Here is a 17500-nt window from a genome sequence, read left to right on the forward strand (position 1 = left end):
TGATAAAGCATATGCTACCTGTGGATCTATTAGAGGATTACGATCGAGTATATAGAATGGAGTTCCAAGGTAACAATTTCCCTAACGATATCCTCCTGAGACTAATATTCCACCCATTCCCATCAACCTATTCCATAGGGGTTGACTAGAAGAAATAGAAAACCTTCCACCTCTTCACCTTGGTCGCCCACGTAAAGAAGTAAACCAACCCCAGATTCACCAGTGTAAACAGCACAAAAATCCCCCAGGCACCCCACTTGCCTCCCAGCCGCCCCTGCCCCAAATGGAACTGATCAAGGTACTGCTCGCCCGTCGTGAACGGACACACCTGGCAGAGCTCCGTGGCGTTCGGGTTGAGGAGCTGGGCTGACACGGAGGATGTCCAGGATGCTGCGTAGGAGCCGCAGGATTCGCCGCGGGGCGGGTTGAAGACTGTTAGGTCGGCTGGGGAGCAGGTGATGGATGTGTCGGCGACTACGGCTGTTACCATGCCCCCCAGGAGGTAGGTGAAGGGGGAGAAGTAATATAGCTTCGAGGCGGTTAGTGGGTGGTGGCTAGGATAGGGGATGGAGACGAAGTGGTGCTCACCCAGTACCGCCAGAAGACCTGGATTTGCTCGTAGGGGACAATGATGCCGTTGAACCAGTTGAATGTGCAGACGATGAAGACGAGCACGTTACCTGCGACGCCGAGGTCGGGGCTTACGGCCATCATAAAGAGACCAAGCAGGACCTATACTGTAAGTATGGTGGGATAAAGGTGGATGGAGTGGCATACCTGAAAAATCTCATAGGTAAGAAGAAAGAGGAAGATATATCCCGCTTCGCTATGCGGTAGACCGCTGGGGAAGTACCAGAGGAGATAATATAGCACGGTGACAAGAATCGCACCCGGAATCTCAGCCAGAACAGTGGACGAGGCAAAGGCGATCCATCCATAAGCATGAGACGGTCCTTCGCGGAACTGCCAGTACAGGCTGGCGAAGAAGTACCTGGCAAGAATCACATTCACAATAGCGTTGCAGAGAAACAGGATAAAATAAACGCTAAAGGCACTGTGGGGAAACAGTCAGTGTCATGCTTCTCCACAAACGGAGGGGCCATACCGGTTCTGCAAATCCTGGGGGCTCGTCCCGATTTTGTAAAAGGTGAAACCAACGAGGATCGCGCTGATGACATGCACCCATATCTTCGAGTACATGTACGCCGTATTTCGCCACTGGTTCTTCAGCATTCGCGTTGTCAGCAGCCTGGTTTGGAGGAGCAGCGAGGCATTGTATTCCGATGTGTCTTCCTCCTCTTCATCAGGTTGTGGGCGCTGTTTACTCTCTTCAATCTCGCTGCGCAAGCGCTCGGACTCGGGTGATGAAGCCCACTTGGCTGCCCAGTCAGATGATTTATCGTTCTCTCTCGCATTGACACCCGCACCGACGGTCTCGAGAATGAACTCTGCAGGGTTTGTGCCGGAAGGGCAGATCGCTCCATGACTGGCAAAGTACTCGAGCGCCGAATCCACCTTGCCGAAACTGGTCCTGTTAGTCAACTGGACTATCCGCGCGTATGAGTGTCTTACTAGAGCTGCTGTCCCTGAGAAGAAAGCGCGAGGAGGTTATCAAACTGGGAAAAGAGCAACGCCGATGGTTGATGGATCGTGACGACGATAGCTTGTCCCTGTCGAGCGAGCAACTTAAGGTAGTGGACAATACGAGCCGCGCCTTGAGAGTCTAGACCAGATGTCGGCTCGTCGGCGAAAAGTACCTGAGGTCGTGCTGCCAGTTCAACTCCAATCTATGTACGTTAGATATACCTACTGGCCGTATGGAGGCTGATTGGCACGTACCGTTACTCGCTTCAGCTTTTCCACCCCCAGTCCAGCCCCCTCATCGCCAATGAGAGCGTCTTGTACGGAGCGTAGATCAAGCAAGTCAAGAAGACGGTCAGCATATGCCAGCTTTTCGGCTTTGCTGTACGTTTTAGGCTGACGCAGGAGCGCGGAAAACTCAAACGCCTCCTTCACTGTCGCTGTCCCATCATGCAGATCCATTTGTTGAGCGAAGCCTGCTACTGGTTAGCCTTTGACTAACCGAAAGAATGGGGGTTCATACCAGCAGCCTTGCGGTACGACGCGCCTGGTGGCTTATTTCCCACCAGGACCTCCCCATGGAGCTCACCCGCAAAGTTGGTCTGGCTCAACGCTGTGAGTAAAGTCGTCTTGCCCGCACCACTTGCACCGCATAGCGCAGTCAACTCGCCTCGACGGACGTAGCCTGAGATGTCCTGGAGGACTTGCTTCTCGCCAATGTTCACGCGGACATCGCGCCACGTCAGGGCGAGCTCTCCGGTCGAACTGTCAATCGCATCGGACGAGGCAGCTGGCGCGGATTTTTCAGGATCCGCTGAGTCGGTTTTCTCTTTTTCATGAGATGCCCTCCCAAGGACGACGAGTGGCGACCCGCCCTGCGAGGTAAAGTTACGCGTCTCGCTGCCGATGATTCCAACGATAAGATACGCGATGCCGATGGCGATCATGATACCAATATTACGCCACCTATGAGCGAAAGAGAAGCCGAATGTCTCCGCATACTGGATGCCTGGCACGGTAGTTTGACCGGGCAATCCGCCCCGGATTGAACACGTCTGGAAGCCCGCTTGCCCGTCTTGAGGGACGAGGCTGTCGGCGCAGTCGAGCGATAGACCGGCGAACTCGTTGACGAAGAGCTAATTCATCAGTACACTTGAAGCAGAACAAGGGCAGACCTCTTACATTTTCAAACCCGTAAAACATGGGGTTGATGTGATGAAGCCACCCGAAGTACGGTCGCATATCATCTGGAGGAATCAGGAACCCGGCGAACAGAAGAAGAACTGTGCAGGAGAAGCCGCCATATCGGAAGCCTTGACATGTTAGTGCCACAGTGAGTGGTCAAGGAGGGGAACCTACAGTCATCCAGAGTCCTGACGTAGTACGCAAACATCCGCAGCAGGTTGCTGAAGCAGACGGTCGAGATGAACAGAGTCAAATAGAAGAAGAAGAATTTGCCTGCATCCAATTGGAGTCTGGCGAGAAAGTAGAATATGATTATGAAGATGACGTGCTGGAAGGCAATTAGAGGCAGATCAATCAGGAAGCGAGCGACTGCTACAGCGGACGGGCGACTGAGGTGGAGATGTGCTGGATGCTGGTTAGAAGTGAGGTCTCATGACTGTCAAGAAGGTCGCATACCTTGTCGCTCGACCACCGGTCTATTGGTGTGAGCATCGAAGAGCTCGGGAAACTGGAGCCAGCCATTGATGATGAGGGCAAAGTACAGAATGCCACCTCGCGTAAACGCTCCCTGGGCATTGTTCGTAATGTCAAAGTAAACACTTCCGCAGACCAGGCACAAGATGATAGTTGTGACCCATTTAGTGTAATAGACGTGTCGCTGAGCTTTGACGAGCTGTACCTCTCTTCTGAAACACTCGGCCACCTGAACGGGGAAGGACAGGGCGTACGTGTCAGATGGAGGAGGGTTTTGCTTGGCTTTGACCTCCGTTTGGTAGCTTTGGATCTCCGCATGGAGCAGCTTGAACTGGTCTGACTGTGTGAAAGCCTGGGCTAGCTCCGCGGGTGTTTTGATTTTCTCCGCCTGTGATCCAGGCCGCGTCCGTCGCTGGTCAGGATCCGTGACAGTCATCAAGAACTCAGCAGTTGTCTGTCCTGGAATCGGGACAAATCCCAAGTTCTCAAAATATGCCCAGGCTTCAGTGGTGCTTCCAAAAAAAGCTTCATGGCCTTGATCAAGTACGATGACACGGTCAAATGTCCGGTAGATGTCCTCTCCCGCTTGATAGAGCGTTGCTAGACTGGTCTTTTGCCCGACATTTGTCAATACTCTGAGAGCCTTGACAAAGTCCAGAGCCGTTGACGAGTCCAACCCCCGCGTCGAGTTATCGAAGCACTGGACCGAGGATCCCGCTGCGAAAAGCTCGGCAATCGACAATCTAGAGATAAATGGTCAGCCATCGCAAACGCCAACGATGGGATAACATACCTCTTTCTCTCGCCACCAGAAATCCCAGGACTAAAGGCCCCTCCAGCCGGGGTATCAAGCGCATGCTTCAGACCGAAAAGCCTCGCGATCGCATCGACCAGATTGGCCACCAACGCTGGATCGCGAGAGCCGCTGGGAAGGCAAGTACGAAGAGCAAACGTGATTGCCTGTCGAACGCTAAGAGAAGCCACATGTCGGTCTTCCTCTGGCAGATAAATCGTCTCACGGGGGTGCTTCTGTCGGAAGTCTGGCGCAGGCACACCGGCATAATGAACGTCGCCCGTCTGCGAGAGGGTTGAGACGTTGGCTATCGTCCGTAGAAAGGTCGAGCATCCACTGCCTGGACGTCCAAGAACTAGGACCATCTCTCCTGGCTTGGCGATTCCGGTAAATCCTGAAAGCAAAGTTCGAGCATTTCGCGAGTGTTTGCTGCCGAGGAAGCGATTCAGGACATGTGTGCGGATGAAGTTGTACTGGTCTGGGCCAAAGGTGTTTAAAACAGCTCTTGGGAGTGTCTTGACTGGCACTTCCGTTCCGGCGACAGCAGATACAGAGAGATTGTCAAATGTCACACCAATCCTCGATGCTTCGCCTTTGCCATGTTGACTGTGGAGGAGAGCTTTGATGGCTTCAAGGCCCTCAGCGCCGACGGCTTCGACGCCGGCGATGCTATCATCCAGGACCTTTGACGACTCAAAGACTTGTTCGGCCATCCCCAAGTGCGATATCTCAATTTCAGGCTATCGAAGAACACTCTGACCAAGTTCGCCTTGGAGAGAAAACCGAATGCGCGGTCGGTGGCGTGAAGCTAACTCCCTCAAGAGTCAAACTGAACCGGGTGACCAATCGCCAGAGATAAACAAGAGATTTCCAGCTATTGGTCTCCGACTTACTCGGTTTCGGACCTCCTGGACCATGAGAGACGAGATTTGTCAGGAGCAGATTTCTTCGTTGATCTGCCACAAACTCCGAGATGTGGTCGGACTTCCCTGGCTTTATCTCGGAGTTGAGTAACCCTAACCCAACAACACGGTAACAACCATAAAGAAATCCTGAAATAACGCCATGCTGTGGCTGTAAGGCATGAGATGAAGCACCATACCAACAGACTATGGCAAGCGCTGTACACTGTCCCATTGGCCAGTCGCTTGGGGCTGCTGCGGCACCCGAGCTCGAGGTTCGCTTCGCTTTACTATTCCAGATTATGGTTCTGACCTGGCCACGCGAGGATCATGTACAAAACGGTCAGTCTCCTCGTTTCTGAAACACCAACAAGTCAAGTCAACAAGACTGACAACCCCATCGCAACGCGGTACACCGGTCACGATGGCAAAGTATACCCCGGATTGGATCCACAACAAGGGCCTGAGGTCCTTGTACTTTGTGCTCCCGATTGTCATTCTGAGCAGCTCGTACCAGGGCTTCGATGGGATGATCATGAATGGTTTGCAGCTGCTTCCTGGCTGGCAAGAACGTGTGTCCCCTCCCCATCCCACATAGCCTATGTATGGGTCGGAGATAAAGCTAACAGGACGCAGAATTCGGACACCCTCGCGGCGCCGTCCTCGGTCTCCTAAACTCGATCCAAACCGTCGGTGCCGTCGTCGCCCTCCCCTTCATCGGCCCCGTCCTCGACCGCTTCGGCCGCCGCAAGGCCATCGCCTTTGGCGCCTCCTGGACACTCCTCGGCGCAGCCCTGCAGGGGAGCGCGCACCAGATCCCGCAATTCGTCATCTCGCGCTTCCTCATCGGTTTCGGGCTCGCGTTTCCCGTCGTCGCTTCGCCGCTCCTCCTCGCTGAGTTGGCTTTCCCGAAGCATCGTGGTACGGTCCTCTCGTATTTCCCGACGGCCTGGTATACAGGCTCGATCATCGCCGCGTGGACGACTTTTGGCACCCGGCATATCAACAACTCCTGGTCGTGGCGAGTGCCCAGTCTTCTCCAGGCGGCGCCCGCACTGATCCAAATCTTCCTCATTGCCTTCGTCCCCGAGAGTCCCAGGTGGCTGATCTCGCACGGTCGGGGCGCGGAAGCGAAGGAGTTTCTAATCAAGTATCACGCAAATGGCGACGCAACGAGTCCCGTTGTCGATCTGGAATACACCCAGATCAAGGAGGCCATTCTGCAGGATCAGGAGTATAAGAAGAAAGGGCACTGGAAGGATCTTTTCAAGACTGCTGCGAACCGAAGGCGGATTATCATCACCACATTTTGTGGGTTGTTTCTTGAGGTAGGCGATTGATTCGATTTTGTGGGTTCAGGATTCCTAAGCGCTGTGCAGATTTCCGGCAATGGGCTGGTTCAGTACTATCTTCATTCTGTCCTGCTGAGTATCGGTATCACCAGTGTCGCAACTCAAACAACGATCAATGGCTGCCTGGCGATCTACAACTTTGTCATTGCGGTCGGCGCATCGTTCTTTGTTGAGAAGATTGGACGGCGTAAGCTTTTCATTATATCGACAGCGGGAATGTTCTTCGCCTTCATCCTGTGGACTACATTTGCAGCGCGTAAGTATCATCCAGTTCCACGAAGGTAAAAAGGAGCTGGAGGATAGCATTAAGCAAATAACTAACATTAGTTGCATATAGTGTATAGTACACGTGGTGGAACAAACTGGGCAATCGGTGTGCTGGTCGCCATCTTCCTATCGAACGGCGCGTATGATATCGGCTGGACGCCTCTCTGGGGATACCCAGCCGAACTGCTTCCGTTCGAGATTCGTGCCCGTGGAGTCGCATACATGACCGGCGTGATGCACATCAGCGGCTTCTTTTCCACCTTTGTCAATCCCGTCGGTCTCGAGAATATTGGATGGCGGTACTATATCGTATATATTGTGTACACCGGGCTGGAGGTATGACTCCCGTAAATATATTTCACTAGCATCGCTGATTTGTTCCTGCAGTTGCTCGCTGTCTGGTTCTTCTTCGTCGAAACCCGCGGATACACCCTCGAGGAAATCTGGACCATCTTCGACACTCCCGGTCTGACCTGGAAACAACGCCGCAATATGAAAGCTCCGGGAACACTACAAGGCCCGGTCATCGCCGCCGAGGCGACGGTGCAAAAGGACACACCCGTTGTTGCAGTATCTGAAAAATCGGAGCGGTCCACGATTGACAATTAGGCGGCGGTATACGTAGGGGGAGGGGGAGGAAGGGAGGGAGGGGGCGAAGAGCGGAGGTGTGCAGTCGCTTGCGCCCATGCTCCGATAATCTCGCTGGCTATACCCGGCTCACAATGTCAGTAGTGCTCTTGCAGAATGAGTAGAGTAATCAACGTCGATTAGGGTAACTGTGATCTTACCCGTCTCCGCTTTAGCGAGATCCAAGTCTCTCAGGTCTCCCGTAAGGCTGAAGCCGGGGGGGCGAAGTACGTAATTCGATAACCATTGGCCGTCTAGGCGCAGGTCTTTTTCTACAGTTAGTTAGTATATCGCAATAGAGCTCTTCATGAAAGCCATGCATGGTTTTGAAGGAGTAGTATATGGCGATGACAGTGAGGACGGGGAGGCTGTAGCCGATGATTTGTAGCCAGAACCACCACGGATACATCTTGCCGGAGTGGGAAATGCAAGAAGGATTTCTGAATGTAGGCGCGTAGGATATCACTTTAGATTATCGTATTCTGAGGAGTCTAGAGAAAAATGTGAGACTTGTAGGATCCGAGAAGCTCAGCCCGAAGGGCGGGAAAGACAGCCAGACTAGGGAGGGAAGGCGCAACCCCGATAACAAGCACTTCCTGCATTCGCATCATGAACCTATTATCATACTAGATTATGAGAAATTCAAACCACTTTTCAATTCTATGCGAAACCCGCTAAAGCAATTACAACTCCAAAAAGTCCTTCAAATAATCCAGCTTGCCCAAGGGCACGCCCTCCTTCCTCAGAATATCATACGCCGTCACAACATGAAAGTACACATTCGGCAGCGTAAAAGTCACCGCATACTTTTCGGGCGTAAACTCCACCACCTGGGGCCCCAGCGGCGCCTTGAACGTCTTGTCCGCATTCGCGGCGATGAGCGCATCGTCCGCGTTCGCAATCTCGGCGAGCGCGGCGTCAATGCGCTTGTACAGGTCCTCGTACGTCTTGTCGGTTTGCTCGCGCGCCGGAGGCTCAATGTGGCTTGCGCGGTAGACGAGCTTTTCGGCGTTGGAGGTTGCCGCGAAGATCTGGAAGGAGAGCGGTTTCATGTCTTCATAGATGCGGGCGTTGAAGAGGGTGTCGAGGGGGATGTTCTTTTCGGTTGCGTGGGACTCGGCTTTTTGGAGGATGGTTTTGAGCGAGGTGAGGGCTTTGGTTACGCTTGTTACGGCGTAGGCGTGGAAGGGGGAGGCCATTTTGGTAGTAGGTTGGTTTCAATGTGTAGGTAAAGTTGAATGTGTAGGTAAAGTTGGTTAACGAGATGAAGTATAAATTGGGTGCTGACTGGAGGCTAAAACTGAGCGATTGCGCAATATCTCAAGATCCTTAGAAACCGGGGCGACTATTTATGTTTACTTAAACTGCCCGATCTGCCCCCAGAGACCAACGTTTCGAGTAAAAAGAGTATTATTAATCGAGTTCGATCGGATTCCAAAGCAAGGCCATACGAAGTTGATTTGTCAGGGTGGGACAAGATGAAAGAGCGGTGGAACACGAGCTCATCCCTTGTTCCAACAGGCAACACTGGTTTGTGCTTCCGGGTGAGCGAATCATAATAATCAAGCGATACCACGTCGATCTTGCAGTCAGTCCTCGAGCGACTATTCTGTCCTGGGGGCAGTCACTTTCAAGTTTCAGAGCAACTACTACTCCTTTGCACCGAAATGTGGGGAAGATGATCTCCGTGTTGGTGGGTATGAGCTTGTCAGAGTCTAGCACAGGCTAGTTAACGCCAACATAACGACAATACTCAACTATCCGAAACCCTAGTCTAGAAGGAGGCGCTGACGGCCTAGAGCTTGAGACCTGGGTATAGTTTGGGGTGTGGTGTGCGCTGGGATTCAATATATAATGTCCAAGCCATCCATCCGTACTAGGAGGTGGTCGAGTATATATAATTGCTGAACTGTGCAAGCAGTCGAGTCGTCCCGATCTTGAGACCACAATGTGCCGTATCCTACCAACTCCCCGTGCAGACAAAACCGACAAGTAGTTATGGCCAGATTGCAAAGGGCGCATGGAATCAGTGCCAAGCCGCCATCGGGAACGAGGCTCGTCGCACGGTCGCGCTGGAGACTGGCCTCGCCAAAATTTCACCTCCACTCCCCCATCCTCAACGATCCGACCCGATGGCCACCCTTCGGAAAAACGGCCAGCTGCCGTCCTGCGAGCCATGTCGCACTTCGAAACTTCGATGCGACCACACTACGCCGGTCTGCCAGCGATGCGTTGCGCGGAACCGGGCTGAGCGATGCGTGTACCACCCGTGCCCGCTGACCAAGCCTCGGGACACGCGCCAGCGGAAAGAACAAGTCCGCGCCAAACGAAACTCCTCCACCACCGAGCCTCCTTCAGTGAACAACACCGACAGGACTGAACTATTCGACTGGGTGGAAAGGGCACCTTCTGTCCTTCTGCGAAGTTCGCGACCAGCGCATCCACCAGGGGACGTCCTTGCTGATTCGGGGTTCGGATCGAAAGCATCGGATGATGTTTCGCTCAGTCTCGACTCACGGGCGCAGTCGTTGAGCGACGCCTGTGCTCCGCAGGTAGACAGCAAAGACGTTGAAATCGGGGCACAGATTCTTGCATTCTTCGAGCATCTTTCGTTGTTCGCCGAGGTGATCGACCTTCGCTTTGATATCTTCGATGGCTCTGTGTACAGTCCTCATCTGATGCGGCAATCACTCGCGCTGTTGAAATCATTATATCGAGAAGCGCTTGGTGGAACCGGTGTCAACGGCCGACAGTCCCGTTTGCTGGCCTGGTCCCGAGCCATCTTCCAGAATACCGCCAGAGCAATCGACACACATCCCGAGATGACGCTCTCCGAATACGTCGCCCTGATCACAGCTAGATGGGATACCATTGGCCTCGTTTTCGCCCTGCTCGGGACCGCAACGTATCAGATCAACCAGCACGACTCAGTGCTCAAGCGAGAAGGGATGCCGGGAAAGGACAAGCATGGACTGCGCAAGATTGCAATGGCAGCTAGCGATATGTGTATTCAATTCACTCAGAATCTTGGTGCGATGAGCGATCCCCTCTTTTGGGCCACTATACAGCGTACTGTTTTTCTATTTAAGATGCATGGGTTTGCTGGTAAGCGCTGTGGTCATCTATCCTTCGGCGGCTCTTGCTAAAAGACCAAGATTACAGATCATGGCAGGCGCTGGGAGAAGTAGCCAATCTGGTATTCGCTCTTGGCCTGCATCAGGGCAAGGTCGACGAGCGAGCCCCATTCTTCCTGTCTGAAATGCGCGCTCGGGCCATGGTCTGTGCGTACGCGATGGACAAAGATATTTCGACGATCCTCGCTCGCCCTCCTCGGATTTGCAGTCGTTACTGCAACTTTCGGTTTCCGTTGGATCTCGATTGGGCAGACGTGGTGGCCGATGCTCCTGTCCGCGATGCAGCCATCCAGCGACTGGGCCCAGATGGCTGGGACACCCAAGACCACACTGGCCGCGAGTGTTCCAGGCCGCGAGCTACTCTGCTTTCATTTATCCTCAGGGAAATGATCTTGGAGGTGTCACTGAGCTATACGGTGGATAATCTAGAGGAGATGGTAAAGTGCGTCATTTAGACTGCTCTTTGTGGGATGCTACTAACGTTGTACGCCGGGTAGAAAAATTCGACACGAGTCGAATCAGATGCGAATGAGGCTGCCTGACTTCCTGCAGTGGTCTCCTGACAACAAGCACTCGCCCGTCATGGCTACCTCGCTGCATCTCGAATTCTTGTATTCGGAGCTTATCCTCTCGCAGGCCATTGCGAAGCTCACCGGGGAAACACCCGAGTCACTGATCGCCACTTCGCGGCAGATCTTGACGGTGCTTCTTGATGCAATCGCCAGACAGCTGCGAACGGGACATGTCAACCACCTTCTTATCTGTGATGTAGGCACCTCCTAAACAATTGCGCCTCTCAACACTTACCAAACTGATTTAGTTCTCCTATATTGGTCTTCCGGCAGCCGCCGCTCTTTCGAAAGAATTGCTCCATCGATCACACAATCCTCCACTACCAGGTGAAGTTTCACCTTTTCCACGCTCAGAAATAATTCAAAACCTCAGCGTCTTTGCTGCACATCTCGAAGCCTTCCTACCCAATCGCGAAAGCGATGCCGATACACTTAGGAAAGGACTCCAGTCTGTTCGAACTACGTTGGATGCTGTTCTCAACCAGCCAACTTTTTTTGCACCGAGCAATGGAACTCTCATGTTGCCGCCGGCCGATGGGACAGCGCTCCCAGGCCAAAATATCTCAATTGCCGATGAAGGTCAGGGTCTAGACTTTACGGCATTCTGGGAGGACTTTGAATTTGATTGGGCAGGCGACAGGCGTGTATTGTTTAGCTGAGTGAATTTTGGCAGAAATTCTTCATCATCGAGAGCAAGGCTATTCAGCTTCAATTGTCTTAACAGCAGCAAGGGCGACGGCAAAGCCAAGCCATATCCTCCATCTTGGCCAGTGGGGGATCGCGTGGATGGGGCGATGACACCTTTTTAGCGCGGTATGGTGGGATTTTTCAAATCCCGAAGCACGGCGGGAACGTGGTTCGACGTACACCCCAGGTAAGTGAGAGAACACAGCTTATAAGGCGGCGCTCTGCGAATTGCTGCGTTGCGCTCTTACACCGATCTTCGCGCAATCGATCCAGGCCACCATGGCGCCTCGTATTAAAAGTGTCGCCATAGTCGGCGCTGGCCCGGCCGGTGCAATCGCTGTCGATGCCTTTGCTCAGGAACAGGCTTTTGATCGAATCAGAGTATTTGAGAGAAGGGAGAAGGCTGGTGGTTGCTGGTGTGTTCCATCCTTCCCACAAAACGGCAACGGCGTGGCCTAACAGACTATAGGCTGTACGATGAGGAAGAGCCAGCCCCGCTGGCGGATTTTGATGCCCTCGCGGCTCGGACTGCGGATCAACCCGCCGCAGCACCAGGAGAGCTACCTGGATACTTTCGACGGTCGGAGCAACATCGGTTTGATGATACTCCAGTGTATCCCGCCCTAGAAGCGAACATTGATGCAGACATTATGCGCTTCTCGCAGGAGCCCATTCCAGAGGTTCGAAGCGCTGCCTCCATCAGACTTCATGGGCCCGATACCCCGTTTCGACATCACACCGTCATCCAAAAGTACATTGAGTCACTGGTAGCTCGTAAGGGTTATAATCGGCTCGTCGAGTATAACACGACCGTGGAGAACGCTGAGAAGCGAAGCGAAGAGGGGGCAAACAAGTGGGTGTTGACGCTGCGAAAGCAGACCCCCGGCCTGGAAAAGGATTACTGGTGGAAGGAGGAATTTGATGCGGTTGTTGTTGCTACCGGTCACTACTCGGTGCCATATGTCCCACACATAGAGGGCCTCAGCGAGTTTGCAGCTGCGGCACCAGGAAGCGTCATTCACACCAAAGCTTTTCGACATCCGGAAGCGTACCGGGGCAAGGTAAACAGAGCCGGCTCCTATGAGAAATATGAATGCTGACACTTTACAGACGGTGATTACAGTCGGCGCATCGGTATCAGGAGCCGACACAGCAGTGAGCCTGGTTGGCATCGCCAAGGGCCCAATTTATGCCGTCGTTCGCGGCAATTACAATGGATACTTTGGCGATGAAGCATTCAAACATCCCCAGATCCAACGAAAGCCACCAATCTCTCGGATTGAGGGGACTGGTAGTCGGCGAACGGTGCACTTTGAGGACGGCACAACGGTCGCCAATGTCGACCATATTATACTAGGGACAGGGTACACCTGGACGCTGCCATTTCTACCCACCGTGCCTACCCGCAATAATCGGGTTCCAGATCTCTACCTGCACATCTTCCATCAGTCTGACCCCACATTGGCCTTTATCGGCGCGGTTGCTGCTGGGTTCACATTCAAAGTCTTTGAGTGGCAAGCCGTCCTTGCTGCGCGTGTGTTTGCTGGCAAAGCGAAATTACCACCGCTTGAGGAGCAGAAAGACTGGGAAGCGAAGAGGATAGCAGCAAGAGGCGATGGCACAAAGTTCACGCTGATCAGCCCTGATTTCGAGAAGTACTTTGAGTTACTCCGCGAACTAGCGACAGAGCCAAAAGAAGGCGAGCCTGGTCGCCGCCTACCGAAGTTCGATCCCGCGTGGGTGGAGAGATTCGCTGCGAGCCACCAGAGACGCATCCGCATGTGGAAACGCGCGAATGAGGAGGCAGCTAAGGGCCTGGAACGCGAGAGAACATCAAAGTTGTAAATCATACATTAGCCTTTTAGCATCCAGCGTGCTGGGAGAGGAGGATCCATGTCAAATTCTTGGCAGGTCAACTTATTTGCCCAGGCATGCAAGCACGTTATCCATGACGCTATAACGAGCGTACCGGACAGCCGGATCAACCGTTGCCAATGCTTCCAAGACCGAAGGACGTTCCTGGAACCTGGGATTACAATTTCGTAGGCTAATTTGATGAGAAAACAATAATGTTTCACCCATCACGCAATTTGGAGAGCATCTTGTGTGAGCTCCACGGTCAGAATTTCAAATCCCGAGCTGCGTAGATGGCCTGTCTTATATCTGTTTGGGGTAATGTAGACTGCGAAAACCTTTGGGTCTCTTTTCGCTACGTGAAACTCTCGGCCAAGACTTCGTCATGTCAATTGAGCCCTCCAAACTCGAAGCCAGCGAGCATGACGCCGAATCAGTCGCGCAGGACTGGACTCCCGCAGAGGAGCGGCGAGCCCGGTTAAAGTGAGAACACCACGACGCTACATAAACTGTCAAACGGCTAAAAATCTATCTTAGAATAGACCTCTCCGTCCTCCCCTTGCTCTGCTTCGGAATGATCATGTTCCAGCTCGACCGAATGAACCTGGCCAGCGCCCTAACCGGCGGCTTCACCACGGATATCGGCATTACGCAGGACACGGTCAACCTGGGGAACCAGCTGATGTTCATGGGGATTATCGTCCTTGAGATTCCGTCGAATATGCTTTTGCAAAAGGTTCGTCCACACCCCGCCTTTGTCTCCACGGAAGCGAAGACAGCTCTCCCGGTGCTAACAGCAAGAATATCAGATCGGCCCCAGCAAATGGATCCCAGCCCAAGTCTTCGTCTTCGGCCTCATCGCCACAATGCAAGTTTTCCTGCGCAGTAGAGGTGGGTTTCTTGCTACGCGGACCCTCCTGGGTCTCGCTGAGGCGGGGTACATCCCGGGTTCAATCTATACGCTGTCGACGTGGTATACCCCACAAGAACTCGGAAAGCGTGTCGCGATTCTGTTCTTTGGCATGTTTGGCGGCAATGCGATCTCGCCGTTGCTTGGGGCGGGCATTTTGAGATTGCATGGACATGGGGGTATGGCCGGGTGGAAGTATATCTTTTTGAGTACGTCGCCTCTTCTGCAGCGATGATGGCTGGTGTCGGTGCTAACAAGAGCAGTCGAAGGAATCGCAACCATGATCGTTTCAGGACTTCTTCTTCTCGTCCTCCCGACAAGCCCGCAGCGCCCTCGGCCGCTGTTCCTGAATGGCCTCATTCGCTTCTCGGAACGAGAGCAGTATATCCTTAGAGCCAGGCAGGGCCTCGAGAATCGACCAGACGCGGACAGCAAACCGCGTTCAGGGATCCCGCTCGCCGTTGTCCGAAAGACAGTCCTCAATTACCGTCGCTGGCCTCATTTCATTTCAACGGCGTGTGTCTTTGCCACGTGGAGTCCGCTGACGACGTATACGCCGAGTATAATCATGTCCGCACAACCCTGCCCTCCCCATCCGATTCCTTGCCCGTGCTGATAGCTGAACTGATCAGGGCCCTCGGCTTCACCCGCGTCCAAGCCAACGCCCTCTCCGCAATCGGCGCGTCCCTAACGCTCCCTATCGTCTTCACCGTAGCGTATCTAAGCGACCGCACGAAACGGCGCGGGTTAACAGTCATCTGCGCGATATGCACCTATCTGACCGTCCTCATCGTCGCGCGATGCGTCCTCCCACATGCAGGGCGCTGGAGCCGGTTCGGGCTGTGGACGGTCGTCAATGCGTTTGCCGTCTGCTATCATCCCGTCCATAATGTTTGGGTGCAGTTGAATTGTAAAGACCAGGCGGAGCGGAGTATTGCTATTTCGTGAGTTGCTCCCTATCTTCTCTAGAGTATGGAACGGGAAATCGTGCTAATGTATGTGTGTAGGATGTGTATGTCTATGCCCGTTGTTGGGGAGCATTCTACACTTTGTAGGACGAGCGCTAATGAAGTATACAGGGGTCATGAGCGCCATCTCAGGCCTATTAGCAGGAACGCAGATTTTCCGAGCGGATGATTCGCCGACGTATGTGACCCCCAAACCATCACCGTACATCGCCTGCAGGAAAACTAAAAATCGAGAATCGCAGATACCACACCGGCCTCATTATAATGATTGCGCTGGTCTCGTCGGGCCTCGTCCTTGCGGCTACGCAGCATCTGATCTACCTCTTCCTGAATTCGAGACGGCGCAAGGTGGGAGGAAAGGTTTTGTATAGTCCGTGAAAGACGACATTACTAGTAGTGATATGCTAGGCGTAAATGGGATGATGGGAATAGACATGATCACTAGACTCTCAGACTCATTCCACGCAGCTCATAGAAGCCGCATCGCAAGACAACCGAGTGCGCCTGTTGGTTGTCTCATCATGGCTACCTTTAGTCACCAGTCGCTCCCAGGAGTCGGGCTATCATTGTAGACCCTGCATCGGGTACAAGTCAATACACTCCATGTATACGCTAACCGTTAATTTCCCAGATTCCCAATGACCCCCGCTGGATGGTCGGGATTATCCTCGCGTGTATACTTTAGAACTAGTACAGCTTCAGTTGGCTATGGCAGGCTGAATAGAGCGGATGCTAGCGTATAAGGGTCGCAAGGCCTGGTATGGACCTATATCGTAATTTGAACTCAACGAACAATAGCCGGTTTGTATCTTGTATATAGGTCCGTGGCAGAGAAGGGCTTTCAAGCCATCTTACGATTGATGGCATCGCTGAGCCACAATAACAGACAAATAATTCTAACGGCGAATTCCATTGTTTGATTCCAGATGCATACGTGTATGCACCGGCTGACAGTATTGGAAGATTTGCTCACGAGGTCTAGAGTGATGACAGCCATATCCATCGGCATCTTCGGTCAGGAGACAGCTCAGGAGTAGCCTTTCATTTGCCAGGAGCTTACAATTTCAAGGGATGGCAGTAACCGTGGCACAGAGGAAATCTAGATCTTGGCAGACTCAGCCGCAATTTTAACCTTGATTTTGCCGAGGATCCGGATCACGTTCGTTCCTTGGCTCGGCGTGGATCATTGATCCAAGGCCTACTTGGTAGTAGTGCCTCCGTTCTCTCCGATCGAATCTTCAAGGTTGCAATGGTGGAAACTCACGTGCTGAATTCATCTATCGAGAGTTGGTGGTCAAAGAAGTAAGCCTATTATCAATGTATCTAAAGAACTAACTATACGGACAGCTATAAAAGCAAGACGGATGAGTCACCATGGACGACTCACAATACCCTAGTTTCTAAATGCTGCACCTTTTTGATTAACATCTTATCTAGCAATCCATCAAGCTCGCGGTAATGTCCAAGATCACTCACCTGTGTCGAAAGCCCATTTCCTCGTCACCTCCGCGGTCCCTCTGCAACAGGCTGCTCCTCTCCAACTGCGGCCCGTTGAGATACGCGTCCGGCTGATTAATGTCAATTACGTCCTGCATTGTCTTGTACCGGGCAAAAGCTTCCTCGATTAGAGTCGCAACATTCGCGTTATCCTGATCCCGCTCGCCGTATTTAAGCCTCATTGCCACCTGTTTAAGAAAGGTCTTGACCTTTCTAATCTCAACCAGATCCTTTTGATGACGCTGGGGTAGGCCACGGCCCTTCATGAGGGCAAGAATACCGGCAACGACGGTGTTCACTGCGCCCAGGCTGGTGATGGCGATCATGTGGCTGTCGGATGACGGGCCCAGCGCTGTGATTGTTGCGCCGACCATGAGCTGCAGTATCGCGAGGAGGTTGCAGAGGGTGGAAAAGAGGTAGTAAAGACGCGTCTTGTGTCTTTCCTGGGCCTTTAATCTTTTGGATAAGCCCCTGGTGGCGGCCTCGAAAATCTGATTGGGTGAGGTGCTACCTGGCAGCTGTGGATATCCAGGCATGATCGAAAGGGAACTTGTTGTATTGGATGGCGGGTGTAATGTGGCGGTCTTTCCTCGGAGCAGATATAGCAATCGTTGAGATTGAAGAGAAATACCAGTATTATATCTCCAGACCTTCTAACCGGGATGCAATAGTCATTTCTCTTGAACAGGGCCTCTGC

The 17500-nt window shown here is 52.9% G+C and overlaps 7 protein-coding genes across 7 annotated transcripts; 3 read left to right on the forward strand and 4 right to left on the reverse strand.

The window, feature by feature from the left end:
* Positions 1 to 145: 145 nt before the first annotated feature.
* BJX68DRAFT_278020 (ABC-2 type transporter-domain-containing protein) lies at positions 146 to 6154 on the reverse strand (the record flags this gene model as incomplete). The annotated part of the gene is made up of 13 exons (XM_071048443.1): positions 146 to 529; positions 589 to 732; positions 778 to 1054; positions 1106 to 1525; positions 1573 to 1787; positions 1840 to 2057; positions 2105 to 2717; positions 2764 to 2894; positions 2941 to 3171; positions 3223 to 3983; positions 4034 to 4625; positions 5930 to 6077; positions 6137 to 6154. The coding sequence occupies 13 exons, from the start codon at positions 6152 to 6154 to the stop codon at positions 146 to 148; spliced, it is 4152 nt and encodes a 1383-aa protein (XP_070895733.1).
* A 1022-nt stretch (positions 6155 to 7176) lies between these two features.
* On the reverse strand, positions 7177 to 7716 carry BJX68DRAFT_155113 (uncharacterized protein). The gene is made up of 2 exons (XM_071036742.1): positions 7343 to 7716; positions 7177 to 7260 (listed from the first exon to the last, which is right to left on the reverse strand). The coding sequence occupies exon 1, from the start codon at positions 7588 to 7590 to the stop codon at positions 7354 to 7356; it is 237 nt and encodes a 78-aa protein (XP_070895734.1). The 5' UTR covers positions 7591 to 7716; the 3' UTR covers positions 7177 to 7260; positions 7343 to 7353.
* Positions 7717 to 7864: 148 nt separating this feature from the next.
* Positions 7865 to 8380, reverse strand: BJX68DRAFT_270105 (DUF1993 domain-containing protein; the record flags this gene model as incomplete). The annotated part of the gene is made up of 1 exon (XM_071046530.1): positions 7865 to 8380. The coding sequence occupies one exon, from the start codon at positions 8378 to 8380 to the stop codon at positions 7865 to 7867; it is 516 nt and encodes a 171-aa protein (XP_070895735.1).
* A 933-nt stretch (positions 8381 to 9313) lies between these two features.
* Positions 9314 to 11546, forward strand: BJX68DRAFT_257432 (putative chromatin structure remodeling complex protein RSC3; the record flags this gene model as incomplete). The annotated part of the gene is made up of 4 exons (XM_071043340.1): positions 9314 to 10286; positions 10364 to 10752; positions 10937 to 11083; positions 11136 to 11546. 4 exons carry the CDS (start codon positions 9314 to 9316, stop codon positions 11544 to 11546), a joined length of 1920 nt encoding a protein of 639 aa, XP_070895736.1.
* Positions 11547 to 11666: 120 nt separating this feature from the next.
* On the forward strand, positions 11667 to 13455 carry BJX68DRAFT_155121 (uncharacterized protein). The gene is made up of 3 exons (XM_071036743.1): positions 11667 to 11990; positions 12044 to 12635; positions 12685 to 13455. Exons 1-3 carry the CDS (start codon positions 11854 to 11856, stop codon positions 13417 to 13419), a joined length of 1464 nt encoding a protein of 487 aa, XP_070895737.1. The 5' UTR covers positions 11667 to 11853; the 3' UTR covers positions 13420 to 13455.
* A 358-nt stretch (positions 13456 to 13813) lies between these two features.
* On the forward strand, positions 13814 to 15684 carry BJX68DRAFT_257434 (major facilitator superfamily domain-containing protein; the record flags this gene model as incomplete). The annotated part of the gene is made up of 7 exons (XM_071043341.1): positions 13814 to 13911; positions 13966 to 14164; positions 14238 to 14547; positions 14602 to 14908; positions 14971 to 15282; positions 15428 to 15484; positions 15549 to 15684. 7 exons carry the CDS (start codon positions 13814 to 13816, stop codon positions 15682 to 15684), a joined length of 1419 nt encoding a protein of 472 aa, XP_070895738.1.
* Positions 15685 to 16778: 1094 nt separating this feature from the next.
* BJX68DRAFT_270109 (uncharacterized protein) lies at positions 16779 to 17339 on the reverse strand (the record flags this gene model as incomplete). The annotated part of the gene is made up of 1 exon (XM_071046531.1): positions 16779 to 17339. The coding sequence occupies one exon, from the start codon at positions 17337 to 17339 to the stop codon at positions 16779 to 16781; it is 561 nt and encodes a 186-aa protein (XP_070895739.1).
* Positions 17340 to 17500: the final 161 nt, after the last annotated feature.

This window comes from Aspergillus pseudodeflectus (assembly GCF_044049435.1).
Source record: "Aspergillus pseudodeflectus strain CBS 756.74 chromosome Unknown BJX68scaffold_45, whole genome shotgun sequence".
NCBI classification, from domain to species: Eukaryota; Fungi; Ascomycota; class Eurotiomycetes; order Eurotiales; family Aspergillaceae; genus Aspergillus; species Aspergillus pseudodeflectus.

What these genes read in the sequence shown, in the direction of transcription:
- BJX68DRAFT_155113 (XM_071036742.1), bottom strand. Translation starts at nt 7,590, where the DNA reads ATGTATCCGTGGTGGTTCTGGCTACAAATCATCGGCTACAGCCTCCCC.
- BJX68DRAFT_155121 (XM_071036743.1), top strand. Translation starts at nt 11,854, where the DNA reads ATGGCGCCTCGTATTAAAAGTGTCGCCATAGTCGGCGCTGGCCCGGCC. An exon ending in GAGAAGGCTGGTGGTTGCTG is followed by an intron (nt 11,991 to 12,043) that starts GTGTGTTCCATC and finishes AACAGACTATAG; the next exon opens with GCTGTACGATGAGGAAGAGC. An exon ending in CGGAAGCGTACCGGGGCAAG is followed by an intron (nt 12,636 to 12,684) that starts GTAAACAGAGCC and finishes GACACTTTACAG; the next exon opens with ACGGTGATTACAGTCGGCGC.